Here is a 21,228-nt window from a genome sequence, read left to right as displayed (position 1 = left end):
GCTGGTGTACAGAAGCAAAATTACAAAATATGCATCACTGTCCAAAAACATACCGAGATATCTATGATACAGCGCTGAGTTTTATTACATACGGACAAGCTGTAAAGGTTATCATTGCTTCCTGTACTGCATTTTAAAGTTAAGTAAGTAAAGTTGTAATTCTGCATGATGGCTTTGAAAAAAACAGAAACAAATATTGATTGTGTCTCATGCATAGAGAGTTTGACATTTCCCTCGTCTTTTTATGAATTTGGAGTGCTGGATGTTTTTCAGCGGGTATGCTTTGTGAGAGGCAGAAGGGTTTTTGATGAGCTCTGGCACTGGTTCAAAGTGCAACTAAACTTGTGTTTAATAAGGCACCTTGCATCCCCACTCTATCACCTCTTATTATTACTGACCTCACAACTCCCTCTGGTGCTGACTGAGGTGGATACTCGGTGAATAAGAGCAGGGGTTGAGGGGAGCATGATGTCTCCGTGTGCGGTGGGTGGAAAGAGCTTACATGTGGTACAGACTAGAAAAGACCTCCACTTAAGTCTTAGTTAAGTATCTGAGAAGTACAGAGAAGGAGAGAAGACTGTGAAGATGAGGCTCTTTAGAGAAGCAGTGAGTGAGATTTGCACTGTCAGCAGCATTGATTACTTCACAAGCACAAGCATACACATTGGGTTTTACATTTCGTTTCATATTCTCTGGTATCAAAATGTAGCACAATGGCCGTATGAAAGAGTTAAGAAGGAGACTGCACAAGCAACCAAAAATATCCCAACAGGAATATTAGAAGTAGAGATTTAGTAAATACCTTAGAGGATTATTAGGATTCCTCAGAGGAATATTGTATCTGGAATAACAGGCTGTCCGTGCCCTAATTAGTGCTTTTGTTTCAGATGTATACTTTGAATCAAATGGACTGAACTCAATGGGCTATAGCTACTGATTGCTTTGTAGCCCAGCAGTATGCCTGCAGCAGTACCTGCAGAAAAACTAATTATGTGTGCAATCAAACCTGGGAGGTTTCAAAGGTGCAGTGAGTAAGACCTGAGTGCAAAATGATCCACATAAATCTGCGGCAGCAATAGGGTGAATAATCGATAACACTGACTCAACAGTTACCTCACCAGGTGCTGTGATGTCTGGTATTTAAAGTTACGGCAGTTGTTATCCCAAAAGACGTGTCTATGGACACCTTTGACCCGTTAACAGACGGCTGACAGCACAAACAAGCTGAAAGTATTGCCAAGCAATGATGAAATTACAGAATATGATATGTTTGTGAACTGCATTTGTCCTCTACTTGTTTTGGTCAGTTGCATCCTTGAGCACACTAATCATCACATTGCCTATTGTGTGTTTCATGCACCAAATCTGTCTTCTTTTGCTTGGAGTATCATCATTTTCACAAAGTCTTACAGCCGTATGCAAATAAGAGCTAATGTGGCCACATTAATGAAAAATCCTTGTGGTATTCATTATACCCACTTGTCTGTGGTTTTCAGTACTCATTACTCAAAAAAGTAATGCATTCCTAATCGCCTAGTCAATAGTAATGCATTGTTTGACTAATTAATACCCTAACACAGTAATTTGTTAGCCTGCTTGTTGTATTGCACTCTCCATTCTTTCTCCTGCAGGCTAGTTTCGGCTGAGAAGATGACCTCTAATTACATAGTATATGAATTGTTGTGCAGTCGCTTTAAAGAATATATAACAAATTAGACAAGAAAGGTCCTGAAATATTTTGTCTTTCTGTCTTTCTTGGCAGGGTTACTGTTTACACTGTTGACACTATGTCAACACTGCTAGTGCTAGTTTCAATCAGGTTTGTGTCTGGACTTTGAGCAGCTCATTGCATCACCTTGTTTTTTTTATTTTTCAGCCATTCTGTTGCAGATTTGCTGTTGAGATTGGGATCATTGTCCTGCTTTGGGCTGATATTGGTCAAGCTTTGGCTGTCGGATGGCTTCACATTAGACTCTAGAATGCTTTAACAAACAAAGTTCATAGTTGACTAGGTGACCAAATCTACTGTTGTGAACTTTAACGTTTAATAATGCACAAATTTAAATGATTCAGACCAACAAAGAGCCAAAACCTGCTGTTTGTACAGAGGTGCTCACACTTGCTCATGACTGGTTAATCCAGTGCATTTGATGAGCAGCATATTGCTACTATTGACCACCTTAATTCCTATGGAAGCATTAAGGGTGTGTGTAGTTTTTCACTGGACTGCATAGACTCCTGTGAATGCGTTCTCATGACTGTATATTGACCAGACTCTGGTGATTAATGAGATACATCCCAGTTACATGCAAACAATTTTATCCCTTGAACTATGTTTTAAATTTTTTTTTATCACTTATGACAAGCCTTACTGATGTAAACAAACTTTGAAAAAGCAATAAGAAAGTGTTTTCTGCGTAAACTTCAAAGACTCCAGCTCTATAAATCAATTTAAGAGTGAGCATGTTTGAAATTTTCTTTCTTTTAGTTTAGAAGTTAGCACTTGTTTGGCTGCACATGTAGATTTGATTCATGTCTTACTTGATGTTTCTGTACACTGCAGTGTTTTATACTGCCCAGGATTAATTACAACTATGGCAGACAAGAACATTGGATTATGTCACGCTGTTGAAGCTCAGTAACAAAATAACTTATTGAGACCAAGAAAAAAGTTGACCCCAAGTTGCTTTCTGATGCATCTGTTCGAAGGTGAAGGGAAGTCATGCTCGGTGCTGTCAGGAGATGAGGTAGAGGAGGGACAGACATTATGGTTTTTAAGTTGCAGGACTTGATTTCCCTACAACAAACTGCAGTAACGGATCATCTGGTACTCTAGAGTTACATGTGAATTATCTACTCATCTACACAGGCCTTCCACGATCTCGGCAGAATGAGGCCAACAGAGCACATGGTTTTTTTTTTAATGACATCTTTATGGCCACATAGGAAGGTTGACTGAAAGGTTTTGTTTGGGGTTTTTTTGGCAGATATTATGTTTCTGTTGCTAAAAATCTAATTGTTTTCTAAATTTGAGAGTGTTAACTGGGTTGAAATTGGCTCTTTTTTTTTTTAGCATGGAATATGAAACAGGTCAATGTGGCCATAAACGCCAAGACAGGTGGTTCCCTGTTTACATCAAACAGAAAATAGGCACTACCAAAACATCAGAGCCACGCCAGCCAGAGAAAGGTGGAGCATTAACATCAAAAACATTCTTCTGCATATCCATGTTGATGGCATGACTCAGATAACATAGGATGGAAATGTACTTCCCTAGTTATAGTGAATTCAATAAGTCAAGACAGATTCATCAAAAGTAGGCAGTCCATCAAAGCGACAAATGATATATTAATACATAAATTATTTTGAAAACAACAATTTGTTGTAATGTGTTTCTTTCAACCACAGTGGTTAAAAATCTCAGTATCAAAACAATTTCTTGTTTGGGCCTCAGGAGGAAGAAAAACATCAAGATCATTTCTTACTTTGAACGACTGCCTAATCTTAGCCTCCTAAGACCCAAACTCTTCCACTGCATGCATTTTTAACTTCTCTTAGATATTTGGGCATATTGGGGCCCGATAAATGTATAAACAAAGAAAAAAATGGTTTTTTTTTTACCTTATTTTTGTTTTAATGAAAAATCAGAGCCACATATGAGGATATTCGTTTAAAATTTTGATAGAACAGTAGCAGTATAATGTCCTCGTAAGTGGATATCAGGCCGTTGAAAAACAAAATTTAGTGTTTTGGTCTAAATCACCCAAAATGTGATGTCCACATATGTGGACGCCAGGTCCTAGGGGGTTAAAGAATCTGTCTTGACTTATTTAACTGGCTATAAATGGGACCCAGTATATCTGAGTCCTGAAGGTATCATGCCATGAATGAACACCTATTTACTGTTCAAAGTAGGGTTCAAACTGGATTCTCAATGGCATGTCCTCCACTGAGCGTTCACCTTCCTGCTCTGTCTGGTCCTCCTCCACCTCATCACCGGACAGCACAAAGTCTGACTCCCCTTCTACAATTCTGAGTAAAGTCCTTTCTGCCTCAATCTTTCCTTTGCTTCTTGAAGTGTGGATATAGGTTGAAAACAGGAATGAGTAAGTCCTCCTGTCCACTACACAGAACACTGTCTGTGTAATGGACAGTATTCACAGTTCTTTGCATTTTCCACAGTTTGTCATGTTACAGCCTTATTCCCAAATTCATTTCTCACCTCAAAACTCTACATGCGATACCCCATAATGACCAAATGAAAAAAAGTTTGCTTGAAATTCTTGCAAATTTAGTAAAATAATTATATGAGCAAGGGCCATCATTTTGAAAAGAAAGCCCATGTGGAAACTTGAAACCCTGAGATGTCTCCTTGACAGTACAGTAAGACTCAAATAGATTGCATGAATTGTGCTCGTGGAGGTCTCAGACTCGTGTCCCCCCAACAGAGGACAAGAATGAATCGCTGGGTCATAGGAGGTTAATGAACACTTTGCATTCTGTTTCGAGTGCTCTCCTAATCAAATATCAGAGGGAGGGCAGGCACAGCGAACATGAATTATTGGTTTTTGTGGCCTCTGTGAACATTTTTTTTGTTGTTGCATGAGCTAACCTTTTTTCCTGTGATAATATTAACAAAAACAATGTTAAACGATTGTTAGGTGAAGTGAAATTGTATGAAAAGTATTTCCAGTGCTTTAAATTCACACTTTTTAAAGTTACAATATATGGACGTATGTAAATAAGTGATGTATGCATTTTCTGATTTAATATGAGAAAATAAACAACAACAACAGCAAAAACACCGATTAATTTTTTTAGGAAAGTGGTTGGTGACTGCAAAATGCATAGTTAAAATATTATGTTAATGCATTACTTTTTTTAATGGTGGGGAGACACAAACACACCGGCTGCTACCCAGCAGTGACAATGAAGGGCAGATGAAGCTCGGGTGAGAGACTGCAGCACGGTGCGCAGTGACCGGCTGCAGCCACTGGGGGAGGACCGAGCACCGCCTGCACGAGCTGCGGTACACGAGCGACTTTCTCACTGAGACTCTCCATCATCACACAGAGACACACACACACACACACACACAATGGGAGGGATCCAGGAGTATAGGTAGGGATACGGCGGCAGACAGACAGATGTGCGATGCTCAGACTTAAACCATGAAGCCATTCCCCCTCGCCCGTGCGAAGGTAAACTTTTACCCACCCTCGTATCTTGTCTTCGTGTGGAGCTGTCATTGATGCCAACTCGCTACGCGCACACCTGCTACTTCCTCCTCTTCTTCTCATTCTTTTTTTCTCCTCTGGAGGGGGTAACATTATTGCTCTCGGCATACCAGAAGCGATGCAGCAGAAACGGAGGCTGAAGTGGCGATAGATCCTGTTGAATTGAGACAAGACGTCGAGACGCAGCCAAAAAAAGTGTCCTCTCCAGAGTGCGTCAGAGCACGGATGTGTGTACTGGATGTGGATATGGTCGCTGCGTGGATACAGCGAGGGATTTTGCGGCGTTACCCTCCAAAATCATAACGGGGATTTGAGCGAGAGTGAACAACTGCATCCTCACCTAGCCTCCTTCCCCTGCTTCCTCCATCAGATTGGTTTGTGAAGAGGGGGGGCGGGGGAGGGGGGGGGGGGGACTGAGGCGATGTCGTTTTGGCCCCCTTTCAGATGTAAGTATGGATGTTAGAATAAAGGGAGGATACTTTAATGCGTAAATTGTATTGTAACCATAAATGTCTTCCATATTCCTTTGTGTTCACTCCATAGTAATAATGATGGTGATGATAATAACAATGATGTATTTTGATTGTGTATTCGATAAAACAACACACATCGATATGAAGGTTTTGGTTTTATTTGCCTAAACCAACTGCTGTTTCCTCCTCTCTTCTTGTTCTCGCAGCTCCTGAGAGCGTCAGATGAATAAAGTCATTCAAATTCACCGGAGCTGTATAAAATAACGGAGATCTCTCTTCCTCTCTCTCTCTTTTTTAAACTCGTCCTAAAATGGCAACCATGAGTGACCAGGGAGGATCAAAAGACGCATTCGGGCGCAAGCCCGCCTCGCGGAGAAATTAACCACCTGATGGGCACCGGAGGAACCGAGGAGAGACTGTTTAGGTGTCGCTTGTTGACTTGGTGATTTACAATGCTGAGCAAATAAGGGGCGCTGCAAGTTTGACCGAGCGTCTGCGTAACAGGCTATGCCACCGGCCTTTACATCTGATCTTTTTCCTTCTTTCTTCTTCTTCTTCTTTTTTTTTGGATATGGTAATGATGTCATGAAATACCGGAGGAGGGGGGGCTGTACCTAAACTGGAAGAGATGGCAATCAGTATCATGTAAGTAGGATACATGGGATTCGCTCAGCATGGACCCATCTGAGGTGTGTTTGCTATTCTGACTTTCTCGCATTCACGACTGATTGGTCGAGAGGCTTCATGCCTCATTTTGTCTCCCTGCGCGCGCTGAGCTGCAACTTTTGTCCTCTGGTCTGCGTCCACATCACAGCGCGCGAGCGCTTACTGTAAGCGTCCGCGGACCGAAGCGCTCACTGACTTAAAATGGAGTTTGCCATGGTGGGCGCGGACGGTGGGTGCAACAGCCACCTGCCTTACGGATATGCCCAGGCTCGCGCGCGGGAGAGGGAGCGCGAGAGGGAGCGCCAGGCTGCCCACACCAGAGCGGCGGCCGCAGCGGCTGCTGCCGAAGGTGGAACGTGCACGGAGGGAGGTGGAGGAGGAGGTAGCTGCGGTGGCGTCGGAGGGTCCACCTCCAACACCTCCTCGAGCGCTCATCTCCTTAACAACCGCCAGCATCAGTCTCGCGCCGCCTCCTCCGCGAACGCCAACATCAGCAGCGGCGGTACCGCCTCGCGCCCCTCCCCCTCCTCCTTCACCTCCACCACCACCACCTCCACCTCCTCCTCGCAGCAGAACCAGCAGGAGCCCGAGCAGCAGCAGAGATTTGTCCGAGAGCGGAAAAAGCAGCGCGGCGTCGGACGCTGGAGACGGAACCGGGGCACTCTCGGTGGGGACCTGCGCCACTCCGAGCTGGCTCTGCTCGGATCCGAGGAGGACATCATGATAGAGGAGGAAGAGGCCGAAGGAGCCGAGGAAGAGGAGGAGGAGGGGGAGGGAGGCGGGGGCGACCGGGGGAGCAAAAGGTCGAGTTTTTTGTGCAACATGGATGATGAGGAGGAGACCGTGTCGATCACCGACAGGCGGCCCCAGTCCGGATACGAAAACGTTTACAGCGAGTGCGGCTGCTGCGAGAGAGTTGTCATCAACGTGTCGGGTCTGAAGTTTGAAACTCAGCTCAAGACGCTCACTCAGTTCCCGGACACGCTCCTGGGAGATCCGGACAAGAGGATCAGGTACTTCGACCCGCTGAGGAACGAATACTTCTTCGACCGGAACCGACCGAGTTTTGACGCCATTCTTTACTACTACCAGTCAGGCGGGCGCTTAAAAAGACCAGTCAACGTCCCATTTGACATATTTTCCGAGGAGGTCAAGTTTTATGAACTCGGGGAGGAGGCGATACTAAAGTTTCGGGAGGATGAGGGCTTCGTCAAAGAGGAGGAGAAACCTCTGCCGGAGGATGAGTTCAAGCGCCAGATTTGGCTGCTCTTTGAGTATCCGGAGAGCTCGAGCCCTGCCAGGGGGATCGCGGTCGTGTCCGTCCTTGTTATTGTCATTTCTATTGTGATTTTCTGCCTGGAGACGCTGCCGGAGTTCAGGGATGACAAAGAGTATCTACAGCCACGAAACAACTCCTCTCAAGCCGATCACGGATTTACTCCTTTTAACGACCCTTTTTTCGTCGTGGAAACGGTCTGCATCATCTGGTTCTCGTTTGAGATTATAGTTCGCTTCTTTGCCAGTCCGAGCAAAACTCTCTTCTTTAAAAACATTATGAACTCCATAGACATTGTTTCCATTTTGCCTTATTTCATTACTCTCGGCACGGACCTGGCGCAGCATCAGGGCAACGGACAGCACGCGATGAGTTTCGCCATCCTGAGAATAATCCGCCTTGTCAGGGTGTTTCGCATCTTCAAGCTGTCCAGGCACTCTAAGGGGCTGCAGATCCTGGGTCACACCCTGCGTGCCAGCATGAGGGAGCTGGCCCTCCTCATTTTCTTCCTGGTCATAGGTGTCATCCTGTTCTCCAGCGCGGTGTACTTCGCCGAGGCGGACGAACCCACCTCGCAGTTTACGAGCATCCCGGACGCGTTTTGGTGGGCTGTAGTGACCATGACCACAGTGGGTTACGGAGACATGAAGCCCATCACTGTGGGTGGGAAGATAGTGGGCTCCCTCTGCGCGATCGCGGGCGTGTTAACCATTGCGCTCCCGGTCCCGGTCATAGTGTCCAACTTCAACTACTTTTATCACAGGGAGACCGATAACGAGGACCAGTCGCCGGTGGTGGAGAGCATGCCCCCGGGCTGCCCGTACTTCCCTGACTTTCTAAGAAAATTCAAAGGCTCGCCCTCTGGCTCCTCGCTCGGTGACAAAGCGGAGTATATGGAAATGGAGGAGGGGGTGACGGAGTCGCTTTGCGGGCTGGACAAGAGCCCCAGTAAAGGAAACGGCACAGACATAAGCAGAAAAAACAGTACTAACTCAAAATCCATTCAGACTGACGTGTGATTACAATTAGAGTTTATTATTATTAATTATTTTTCCTGAAGAAGAAGAACACGCCCTATAAAGATAATTTTGAGCATCATTTCTGCCCAACAGCAGGTGACCCCCTCCCGCCCTCACATCCCCAACACAAGTTTGAAACACGCCTCAGACACACACACACACACACACACACACACACACACACACACACACGCGCACATTCATGCCAACTGATTGGCAGGTTGTGATGCTTCTCTCTCTTTCTCCTGTTTTTAACCATCGCGCACTTCTCTAACAGCAGCCTTTCCCCCAAACCATCTTCACCACACACCAGTCTATTTGTTCATCTAAGCTGTGCGGGCTTCCAAATCTGACATCAAATTGAAATTCTAGTAAAGACAGGCTATGCATTCGCACTTTATGAGTTTCATCTGTCAATAACAGATATAGGGATGATCGTTTTTGCTGTTATGCAATAAAGTTCAAAATCTGTTTGCACTAATGTAGATTTTTTTTTTTTTTTGCGCTGGGTTTTGACAGATTTGTATTCAGAGACAGAAGCTGTAGGCCATGAAAGTGGCGCGTATTTAGTAATCCTCTGACCACTTCGCTAAAGAATGTTTGAACAACTTCCTCACAGAGAGCAGACTAAGGATATTAATAATCCCCTTTATATGCTGCCAGTAAAACTAAAGAAAAAAGAAAAAATTGGAAACGAAAATACGGATAAGTCTTTTGTAACTGTTCCAGTATTTAACATTAAAGAAAAGCTAACTGATAAGACAGCATTTAGTAAACCAGGGCTACAGTTATTTCTATGACACCTACACAACTATGTTTTTCCACAACAGGCCAAAAGAAAAAAAAAAAGCCTTCTATTGCTGACCCACTGCGAGAGCTAAGCACAGGAATCACCAGTTTATAAAATGGCTGGAGAAATGACTCGCCCCAGGTTTTGTATGGACATGCTTGTTGGAAACTCGGCGACAGCAGTTTCCCCCAGTTTCATTTAAACCACCTCAAAATGACAATATCCCTTTACAAGGAGGCAGATGGAAAGTTAAAGCAAAAATGACTCATCGTGGAAACTCATTGGAAGGGAGCTTGCGAGCAATTTTCTCTCCTGTCTGCTGGACTTCGTGCACAATTCCTTCCCCCCCCCCCACCCCGCCTCACCCCCCAAGAGGACTGCGATTATCTGCGAGCTCGGAGGATCGTCATGATGTGGATGTCTTCCAAGGTATGTGGCCCACAGCTTGTGTGTGAAAATTATTATTTGTTTTAAAAAAACAACCTTGTAATGATCAAAACAGCGCCAGTCACATGTTTTTAATGGAAAATATATGCCACTAAACAAGGTCCCATCTCGAGAAAAACACTTTCATTCCGAGCACGACACCCTCACTTTTATTTTCAAACACTCCCGTGTTACTTTGACAACAGAACCACGCGTGAATGCGCGTGCGTAAAGCCCTGTAGACGCTGGAGGAATGTGGCGCACATTTTTCCAGTCTTCATGTGGCCAGTTGATGTTTCTGCTGTACAACATTTAAGCTGTGTTCAAGTGTCATATGCAAAACCAATAACTGCAAAACTAATAAGGTGACATAAGTCAGATTGCTGTGATTTTGTGCCAAATATTTGGAAAGATCTAACACCAGGAATTGTGTTTCTGCAAAACTAAATTCTAAGTATGATGGCAAAGTGCTGCAGAATTTACTCCCTGCTTTGCTGCACATCAAAAGATCATTTTACTTGTTTACTTGTTCTGTTTTGTTATATACTGAACTGCTGCTTTTATAATTCCAAATGCTTTAGTTAAAGATTTTTAAATCGCAGTTTTTGCTTTTCAGATGAGGAAAAAAACAAGAAACAAGTTCCTCACTTGAATGTGCGGGTGCTTGTGTGTGTGCGTGCTTGTGTGTGTGTGTCTGGCACTAGATGGATGTTTTTACAACCATCTGCTGAAGGAGGAAAATTTCTCTGAGTGCTTACACTAAATCTTAGTTTAGGACATGGATGCACAAGCAGGACTGTGTGACATCAAATAGTCTGAGAGCCAGTCAAAGTTAAATATGCCATTTACACAAGTGGGATGTGGAAACTAAAAGCTTCCAATGCACAAGAAATAAGTCAAACTTAGAGAAGTAAGAGGCATCCTGTGCCAAGCAGTTGAACTTTTCAAATAAGCAATCAAAGCAGAGTACTACAAGTTTTAAAGCACATCTTTGTGTTTAAAATTTGAAGTGATTTAACGCATATTTATACATTAGGCACATTAGGCCTTTATTTCCAATAGAGAAGTAGTGCAGTAAGAACAACAAACAAAAAACTGTTTAAACTCTAAAAACTGTGTTGCATGCTGGGAAAAGTCAAGAAAACAAAAGTTGATTGTCTCAAGACTTTTCAGTCTTCTGAATACTTACAGAATGCATCAAAAGGTGCTATGACATCAACGCTCAGTTCCCATCTTAAGTCAAATCTAAATGCGTCTGTATTCATAAAATCGAACCAGACACCTCGCCACTCACTGTCATTGCTTCTCAGCGTTTCTCTGCACGCTAACACTGCATCAGCATGTGATAATTTATCTCACGGAGCGCTTTCTATCCTCAGAGGAACTCTTCACGCGAGATATTCTCAACACCTGCACCCACAGCATCACAGCACACTCTTGGCACAGGGCCATCTCCTCTTGATACCTCACACTTTGCACTTACATAATGTGGCTTATGGCAAGAGGCAAAATCCAAAACATTTTTTATGCAAATTGTGTGGGTCAGGCATATTTTAAGGCTTGTAGCTGCTGAGTTGACTGCAACAGCGTGTGTCATCCTGAGCCATGGAAGCTCAGCGACTCGTACTGTTCATAGAGTGCTTTTGCCACGTACTGGGGGAGTCTTTGTAGTGCAGATTTAAACCATATGGCTGGGCCATGTGACCAAGTGAGAGTTATTTATGGTTGTTTTTCAAAAGGTATTGCTTTATTTACCACTTTTTATTGTACCAAAGAACATAAAAGGGGGGAGCACATAATGTCAGATTTGGTTATGTAAGAACAGGAAGTACAGATGAGGTGAGGTTATCAACTCAAAGTTTTCCATTTTTGGCAATCAGAGACTAGTTTGAGTAATCTCATCTGCATCAGATTTTTCCAGTGTCAAGATTTTGTTATTGCTTCTGTTATACAGGGGTGAGTTTTGCTTTTCTTATCCATTATATGAATAGATGGATTTTAAAGTTAATTATTTGACTGAATCCAACAGCTTTACTGATGATAGAACTAATAATAGCCCAACACGTGTAAGAGGTGCTAATACAGCCATACTACTATACCACTGCCTGTTGCTTGTTGATAAATGTTGTCTACATTGCTCCTGTGTACTACACTGTACAAACAACAGTGAACCGCAGCGTTTCAGTCTAGTGGTCACATTTTTGCTATACAGAGCCAAAGCCGGGCAAACGCACATGGCTGCCAAGTAGGATCTCTGAATCTTGCTCACTTTTTGAAGTTCATTACAAATGTGCTTGTTGATGTGCAGCTCTAAAACACAAAGGATGAGGTGGTTTATGCAACCTTAATGTTGCATAACCTAATGTAATAGTTTGGACTCAAACGATTACTTTATTGGAGATTATGTATCTGAATTTCAGGAGCAGGACCACGCCTCCAATCACGCTCCTTCCACCTGCCATCTATATGGGTTCCCCTAGTTCTGCAATCTGTTCATTCTCGTGTAGGTGCCCCACCCTCCCTCCCTCCTTCTTCTCCATTCTTCAACTTCTTCACTCCTATTTAGTACATGAGGATCTGCCAGGCTGCCAAACCGCAGCTCAATTCATGTCAAAGTTCTGTCTATGGCTTTCACGGTCATTACGCCATCTCGTGAGCATTAGTGGTTGTCTGTCTCTCTGTGATAGTATGGTGACCTGTCCAGTGTGCTTCTTAAACCTTTCTGCTCACACATACAGGAGAACTGAGCGAGGGCTATGTTCCTATTTAGAAATAGTCTGGTTTTTAAGATGGAATTCTCTTATATGTTTTATGCGTTAGAAAATTATTGTTTTTTTGGTGCTGCTAGGGCTGACGTGGTTAAGCTAGCAACCCACGTACCAAATGAGCTGCAGGGGCCGGGGTTCGAGTCTTCTCCGATCGTTTCCTGCGTGTCATTGCCCCTGCTTTCTCCGCTCTTCCTTGTCTACTGCCCCTCCTCTCCATCCACAAATGTTTGCACCCAATAGTTTTCAGAAACAATGAAAACATTGCAAATGCATTTAGGTATGGTGTGTGGCCTTTCTTCTGTGGGAAATCTAACCCAGTGGTTAGCTCGTCCATGAGGTCTGTGTAGGTTTTCAGTCATCCAGCCCATGGTTAAGAATAATCGATTGGTACTCAGTCTTTTGTTTTTTTTTGGAATAGCTGTCACACGGGTTTCTGTTTTAAATGATCTGTTGATTTTAGCTCCTCACACCTTTGAGTCCATTGTCTACATTTTATGTGAGAGTTGACTCCTCTGTGCTGAAACAACCTGCTCTGCATAACAGAAGCCAAATTGTGCTGACAACCATAGGTCAAAGTCACGGCTGACCCCTGTGACAAATGGCTCATTTAGCTGTTTGGAAAATGACTTCTACCTGCAGCCAAGACATCCATCCATTTTCTACATCAGCTTATACCCACTCAGGGTCACAGAGGGCTGGAGTCTATCCCAGAATACACTGGGCAAGAGGCAGGGAACATATCAAAGATAGTCAATGACAGACCGATAAAACATATTCAGACTGAGCGCTTGACAGTCTACTTACAATGAAGACCAAACTATGTTCAGTGACAAAGCAAATATTACATATATTTATATTTAAATTATGTTTATTTATTTAAATATATTTAATTGTTCCTCTTTTAATCGTATAATAAATAGGCATAAACGTTCAAAAAATATTTACTGACCATAAATGTGATTTATCTTTTCCATCTCCATTTTCTATTCTTGGACTCTACTAGAGAAGTTTGAATTTCAGGATGTTAAGTTTCAGGACCTAATCTGCAGTGACTCAGTCTTTTACTTTGAAAACTTATCAGATACTCTATATTAGCAGTAAAGCATGTCAAGTGGAATAAAAACCATTGAGTAGTGGGTAGTATCAAGCCCTTCAGATCACCTGCGTATGAAACAAAATATTTTAGTGTGAATAGCAGGTGGGCGGGGTATCTTTCTGTGACATCACGAAGTTCTAGGAGTAGAAAAAAAACAGTGTTTAGAGCAGCCTGAAACCTGAGCTTTCAGCTTATATGATGCTATTTTAATACCTTAACGACCTTATAACACCTAATATGTTACTAAGCAATGATGTTATTATGACTTATAATTGGCATATAACCTACAAACTAATGTTTATTCTGGGAACAGTAGCTTGATTACACGGCCATTCAAACTACGTGTCCTGAATTTATGTAATGCCTTTGGCACAGAAGAAGACCGTGAAACAGATGCAGCCAAGTTTCTCTGATTGTGAGTATGACATCAGAAATTATGGAAATGAATAAAGTAGGAACTGATGGTGAAATTTAATATCTGCTTAATATTTGGCTGTACTGTAATAGCTCAGTACAGAGGCTTTTGTTTTTGCATTTATAAAAGAAAGTTTGTTTTTAGTAGTTGATTCGACCTCGGCTTAGCCTGAAGGTGGGTGGAACTATGCTGGGGGCTACATGAAACTGCAATACTTAGCGTGGCATGCAATGATTTTACTAGTCGGCACTAGTCTCAGACCTCATTTCACTTCAGTTTTATATTTGTGCATTGCTGGCATCCAAGCTTTAATTTGTCTTCATTCGTTTCCCCTTGTTGCCAGTGCAAAGCTGCCTTTTCTCACCAGTTCACTCCACTTGCCGATCAAGGGAATGGACCTGCCATGATTTTGTTATGTGTCGCTAACACGTTTGAGTGCTCGTATTTTCATGCTTCGTGGCCACAGTGGTCAAAAAGTCATCTTTTCCTGTAATGTGATTACCAACAAGCGACCTAAACAAGTCCTTTTTATGTTTTCTATTTGCCACTTATGTGAGAATGGTGACTTCTGTGTGAAGAAGTGCATTCCCTTAGCATCACCGTGTAAAGTGGGATGCCCTGGTAGAGATGGGAAGCTGTCAAAAAAATAATATCTACTTGCCCACACAATCACTTGAGGACATGTCTTATCAGCCAAAATAAGTGAAACAAACCGTGATGTGTACAATTTTCAGTGTATGTCATTTCCTTTAAAAAAGGTAACCAAATATTTGGAATTTGAAGAGTAAAAGCTCTTATTCTTCTCACAGTTTCCACATTATCCACATGCACATTTCTTTTTTTAAATAAATGCAATGACTTTGTGAAAAAAAATCATTAATGTGTCAAAATATCGTAGACCGGAACAACACAATAGTGACCTCTTGTTTGAGAAAGGAATCCTTAATTTGCTGTTTTAAGTAATTATGGGAAATAATCTTCTCATAGACCAGCCATCATGCCTCAATGATAAAATCTTTTCCGTTGAAGTATCCAGAGCAACAAGAAGAGAAAACAAGCAAACAACAGAGTGGAATTTCATGAGGCTGGAATGCTTCTCCATTCATCTGTCTTGCCAATACATTAATCAGGCCTGATAAAACTCTGTCAGCCGGCTGTGTTGCCAACGTGCACAATAGACGATCCCAGCTGTTGTCACTGTGCGAGTATTTGTGATAATTGTTGTTCTTTTGTTGAAAAAAGAATTCAATCTATGTTCCTGTAAAATCATTAGTAAATAGTTCAAAAAATGCAGGAGTGATTAATCACTTTAAACTCAGGAAGGCTGTTAACAAGGTATTGCTGAGCTGCCGTCCAAATCAATTGGTCAGAGAAAATTGAGAGACAGACAGCTGACAGAGAAAGGATTAGAAAAGAAGTGCTCTGTTAATCAAGCAAAGAAGCCTGATTAACATTTCTGGGTTAGTTTACCTGCTGTTAAGAACACCTCCCCCAAACAAACCTTATCCAGTCATAGCCTAACAACCAGGGATGGCAGTAATGCGCTACTGTAATCTGATTACTTTTTTCAAGTAACGAGTAAAGTAAGGGATTACTATTGCAAAAAAGTAATTAGATTACTGTTACTTTCTGGTAAGCATGCTGCGTAACTGTGTTACTAAACCGCGATTTTGTTTGTGATAGTGTCTCGTGACAATGAAGTACGAGCGTGCGACGCCTGTGGCAGCAGACGTGTGCAGATCAACAATGGATAATATGGAGTGCGGGAGAGAGTACGACCATGCAGCGTTTAAAGGATGAACGTACTTAATTACTTTAAGTTTGATTCCGTAAAAAGTGACAAAAACATTAGCGTCTGCTGTACACTCTGCGTGGGAGGAAAACTTCTTTCTACATTGAAAAATGAAACTTCAACTTTGAGCAAGCACCTAGCAAGCCGCCACGGGAATGTAAAATTCACAGAGAAAACCCCGGATCCCCCCATTGACATGATCACTGTGGCATCGGCCCACCACTCCTGCTAAACATGTGAAAATAGATTTAAGAGTGACAGGACTCAGTGCAGCTGAGTCTTTGATTTTATTTATTTTTTGCTGTGTTTTACTTGCATCTATTTGAAAGTGAATGTAAACACAAAAATATTTTATTTTATATGCTGGAGTATACAGAAAATAGGTTTAAATGTTAAACAAATTTCTTCAAGTCAAAGACCGTTATATATAATTTAATTTTTGCTTGATGCAATGTGCATAAAATTAAAACATTAAAACTAATAAAACAAGTTTTAAAAACAGACCTTTTCATTTGATTCAATTTTATTTTCAAATCAAATCAAATCAAATCACTTTTATTGTCACATCACATGTGCAGGCACACTGGCACAGCACATGCGAGTGAAATTCTTGTGTGCGAGCCCCACAAGCAACAGAGATGTGCAAACACAACAACACAAACGAGCAAAATACAAGAATGGCCAACCTGAAACTAATAAATATATGTACAATATATAATAGTGTATGCATCATATGTATATGATATGTATATGATGGATTATGCAGAAAAAGTAGAATAGGGCTGAAAGGTCTATTGCTTTATTATATTTTCAGAGTGATGATGTCTATGGTGATGGTATCCCAGAGAGTAAAAACAAAACAAAACAAATCTTAATTATTGAAACAGTTTTTATATGAATAACAAGTTAGTTTGCCCAACTAACTTTAACCCAGTGGTGTCAACCATACATCACATGATCTGGCAAACGGTCAAATTGAGCCCAGTGGACAGCTTTACAAATGGTGGGTATGTTCTGGCATGATTTCTGAATGATCCTTACAGGTTCGTGTTGAGTCATTATGAATGGATCAAAATTATACCCTTCTTAGTGAAAAAGATTACATGCGGTGTTCCGTATCACACCAAGGCCGGAGTCACGGTAGGTGGAAAACGGTGTTGGGAGACCAGGATAAAGTTACTGTGCATATGTGCAATAATAATAAGCACTCACAGTTATTTTCTGGCTTCAAAGTGACTTTGGTGTATCAACATGGTGATAAAATGCCAATAACACGAAATCAGTCTGCTATCAGTTTTTGATTTAATGGGGTCAAGTTGGCAATTCCATGCAGTCTGTTTGTGATACTGTGGCTATGAACTGGGATAAATTGCTGAAAAGCACAAACCTGCTGCTGTTTGTTGTTAATCTGCTGCAGTCTATATAAAGAGTAATTCAAATAAATTACTTACATTCATAGTGTAGCCAGAACCTCATAGATTTAATAAAGAAATTCATAGTATAGTGATGCAGTCGCTGCAGGTTGGGGTTTTTACTGAAAATGACACAGGCACCCAGAAACTCTGCTTTTATATATAGGAATATAACCAGAATACAACCAGGCTGAGTCACAGTAGTGGTTGCACAGGGGTTGAGGTTGTTGTGCTCTCAACCTCTGGGAAACCAGATGGTTGCTGCAACTCCTTGCACTCTGCCTCCAACTGGAGGGAGGTTGCTGTATATTTTTATTGTACTGTGTGTACTTGTGAGCTATTCAGCATCATTTGTAATCAAAGTACAGTTTTGGATAACATCTCCGATTATTCATTATCTTTTATTGCAAATGGACGGTTCAATAAAGAATGCACTTGATTTTAATTGTTAGACCGACTTGAGATGAAGCTTATGAAATACTTTTACAGCCCAGCAAGCTGTAAAAGCAACTTTTGCAATAACAACAGTATTTGTGCTGCGGTTTTGCTTTTAGTCAGAAAAATCCAGAGTATTGCTAATCTTTACTTATCAGAGCATATTGTTTAAAAGATTAAACAATTAATGGTTAATATGGCATCGCTATCACTGTAAACTACCTTTATTTTTATTTAACGTGATAAACAACAATTTGAACAGGTTTGACTCGCTAATTGATCCATGTCAACATCCTAATTGCTCCAGCCCATCATGCATTTGACAAAGACAGTTGGGTTCCTCCAGTTTTCCATGTATCCGCTGTATTCACAGCCCCATTGGACAGGAGCAGATAATAAAACACACCTGGGATTACATCTCTATTGTAAGTTTAAACCAGCTTGTGGTTTCCATGTAGCAGTTACATAATGTCCTTCTATTGAAGAATAGCAACCTGATTCTCTGCACCCTCCACTGTATACCCTCTTTCCAACTGGCTGCATTAATCTGACAGCATCTCTGGCTTTATTGTGTTACTTCACTCTAGACGTGAAGATTATATTGCTAATTACTCATATGCTTCCGTATTGGATTTCGCCGCCCACAGTTTATGTTATTGCCTTACAGTTATTAAAAATGGTGCTTGTTGCATGTTCAGCATTTAAAAGAAAAAAAAAGCTGGTTTGTTTTTATTTTTGCTTTTGTTTTGTCCTATAAAGAGGACATTCAGTCCTCTTCATAGTACCTTATTATCCTAACAGAGCACTTTGTGCTCAGACTACAGGCTTACTTTTGATTCCAGTTTTCAGTAGTTTTCAGTCCCCTCTGTTATGGAACCAGCTAACAGTTTTGATTCAGGTGGCAGATATTAAGTGCCGATATTGATTTTTGATTAAGCTTATATTTAGAGCTGGACCAGATGACCCCGAAACCTCCGTTAGTTATGGTATAATACAGCAGTCCCCAACCTTTTTTGCACCACGGACTGCTTTAATGTCAGACAATATTTTCACTGACCGACCTTTAAGGTGTTGCGGATAAATACAACCTCCTGGAGGACACGGCGGGTCTGGGCCCGCACTGGGCAGGATGGCTGCTGTGTTTGCTTTGGATTACTTCTCACCCCCCACCCAACCCTGTGCCTTGTCACGTGCTCCATAATGTTGTGCTGTGGACATTTATGTGTTTTTTGTGCAGAGGAGTTTTTTTGTTTCCTGTTCTCATGCTGTCCTCCCAGCAGCCCAGCATGAGTAGAGGTCTCTTTTTATCCTCTTGTACTTTCCCATTGTAGTGTATATTTCAGTGTTTTTCTGTAACGCTACCGATCTCCGACCTGTATCCCCATGTGATGTCTGTGTTGTGTGTGCAAGGTCGGGGGGGGTGGGGGTCCCAATTCACTGCAGGGCAACCTGCATGTGGCGAATAAAGCCTTGATTGATTGATTGATTGATTGATTGATTGATTGATTGATAAATTATTAAGCTCTGGCTCTTTCTCCCATGTCTCTCTTTTGTCTTGTCTTCCTCCGCTCACCCCCAGATGGTCGCGGCACCTGACTGTCCCTCCCTGAGTCTGATTCCGCTGGAGGTTTCTTCCTGTTAAAAGGGAGTTTTTCCTTCCCACTGTCGCCAATTCCTCATAGGGTGCAATCTGATTGTTGGGGTTTCTTTCTATATTGTAGGGTCTTTACTTTGCAATATAAAATTCTAACTTCATTTTGTTCGAATGCAGAGTTTATTTAGTTTCTAAAAAAATGGATTAATATTTCAGTATTTAAATGGCCAGTTTACCTGTAGTGTACACAGAGGTATGAGGGGTCAAAGTGTTGATGAAGTTTGCTGTCACACACAGTCAATCTGGGGCAACAGAGGATTACAGATTTGTTATGGCATTGGGAAAGGTAAGCATTTCAAAGATTTGTCATATCAAGTTGAGGCTTTTTTCACCCCTCATTTTCCAGAGTGGTACCTAAAACCCCACAGCGCTGCAGCTTTTTGTGAACAAGCTTCAGATTTGATTAAATAGAGCAGCTGCTCAACCATAAAAAAAAAAAGTTTTCTCTCCTGCTCCCTGTGAAGATGAGCTGGCGAACAGAGGATGGGTGCCCTGCTGGTCCTGTAAACGTTTGAGAGGCTGCAGATGCTGTTTATCAACTGTGGAAATCTAGAAACACACATCAGCATGTGCCAGAAAATCACTGAAGGGCAAGCCTGACAAATAGTCAAATATGCACTTTTAGATTGTATTGTAAACCGTATGTGGGTAATTTAAGTTTCATTTATATTTGGAAACAGAAATAGTGTTTGGATGGTCGCAATCTGAGAACTCTTAGGCTATAATCTAATAACTTAGCCTTTAGAGGAAGCAGTAATTCTTCGTGTTCTTTGTGTCATCACTGTTTAAAAATACTAATAAATCAAAAAGTGCTAATAAAAAGCCTACTCTGCCGTCAGATGACTTCGAGATTGGATTTCTGTACTTCTTAGGCTCTCAACTTTTGAAACTAAAAATGTGGCCACTGCTACACAAACTACAACTGTCAAGCAGAACGCTTGTTAAAAATGTTCCTTTAGATCAGATAATAGAGACTCTGGTTTTTATGTCTAGCTGTTTATTAGTTTCCATGAATTACAATTAGTTTTATCATTAATATTCAAAGATAAAGAATTTTAAGCTGTACATTGAAAATCTATTTAGGTACAAATGCACAAATGCAACCCCCTAGGGCTAATTATTGGACCAAAAGATAACTACATGTACCTCTCTGAAGTCCAAAAAAGGTAGATTTATTTTCCCAAACAGTTAAGAAAAATTACCAATATCAGAAGACAGTATGCTTGGACGCATTGGAAATGAAATGGGGTAAAATATACATTTTACACTTCTATTTCAAGGTTTTTGTTTTTTTTTAATTTAATGTAGCTATTTGAAAAGCATTTAATTCCCCCTTTCATTCTGTATGTTTTTCTGCATATCAGTGCCACAAATGTCAGGTAGTTAAAGATACATTTTCACCCTTTTTAATCAGTCACTTTTTGTACAGTTGCATTAAAGTACAAAAATTGTCAGCAGAGTTACGACGCTGATGAAGATCAAGACTGGAAATGACAAGAGTACAAATACGTACTGCCTGCCAAGTGCGCGCAGCAGTGCTTGTGTAATGCCGCAGTGACAAGCCATTATACCCTAAAGGTGCAATAAGGCTCTTTATTTTCTGAGGCTACAACTGTGAGATCAGCCACAAAAGGTGATACACAATGTAGAGAACAGCAGATAATGTTCATATCATTTTTATCACCATATAAAGTCAGTATTATCTACAGAAAGGCTGTCCAAGAGTAAAACATAATTAACTTTTTCAAATGCTCTTTGAAGTTGCAATT

At 41.5% G+C, this 21,228-nt stretch overlaps 1 protein-coding gene across 5 annotated transcripts in view; it reads left to right on the top strand.

The window, feature by feature from the left end:
• Nucleotides 1-5,646: 5,646 nt before the first annotated feature.
• kcna4 (potassium voltage-gated channel, shaker-related subfamily, member 4) overlaps nucleotides 5,647-21,228 on the top strand; it is a 109,902-nt gene continuing 94,320 nt past the window's right edge. For all 5 annotated transcript variants that reach the window (XM_082535427.1, XM_082535429.1, XM_082535428.1 and 2 more), the window contains exons 1-2: nucleotides 5,647-5,683; nucleotides 5,917-9,890. In XM_082535427.1, coding sequence (XP_082391553.1) covers nucleotides 6,578-8,671 — 2,094 coding nt within the window. In that variant the 5' untranslated portion in view covers nucleotides 5,647-5,683; nucleotides 5,917-6,577 and the 3' untranslated portion in view covers nucleotides 8,672-9,890. The remainder of the gene's footprint in view (nucleotides 5,684-5,916; nucleotides 9,891-21,228) is intronic.

The sequence above is a fragment of the Aulonocara stuartgranti genome (genome assembly GCF_965226115.1).
Source record: "Aulonocara stuartgranti genome assembly, chromosome: 1".
Taxonomy (NCBI): Eukaryota; Metazoa; Chordata; class Actinopteri; order Cichliformes; family Cichlidae; genus Aulonocara; species Aulonocara stuartgranti.
This window is presented reverse-complemented; position numbering and strand designations above follow the sequence as displayed.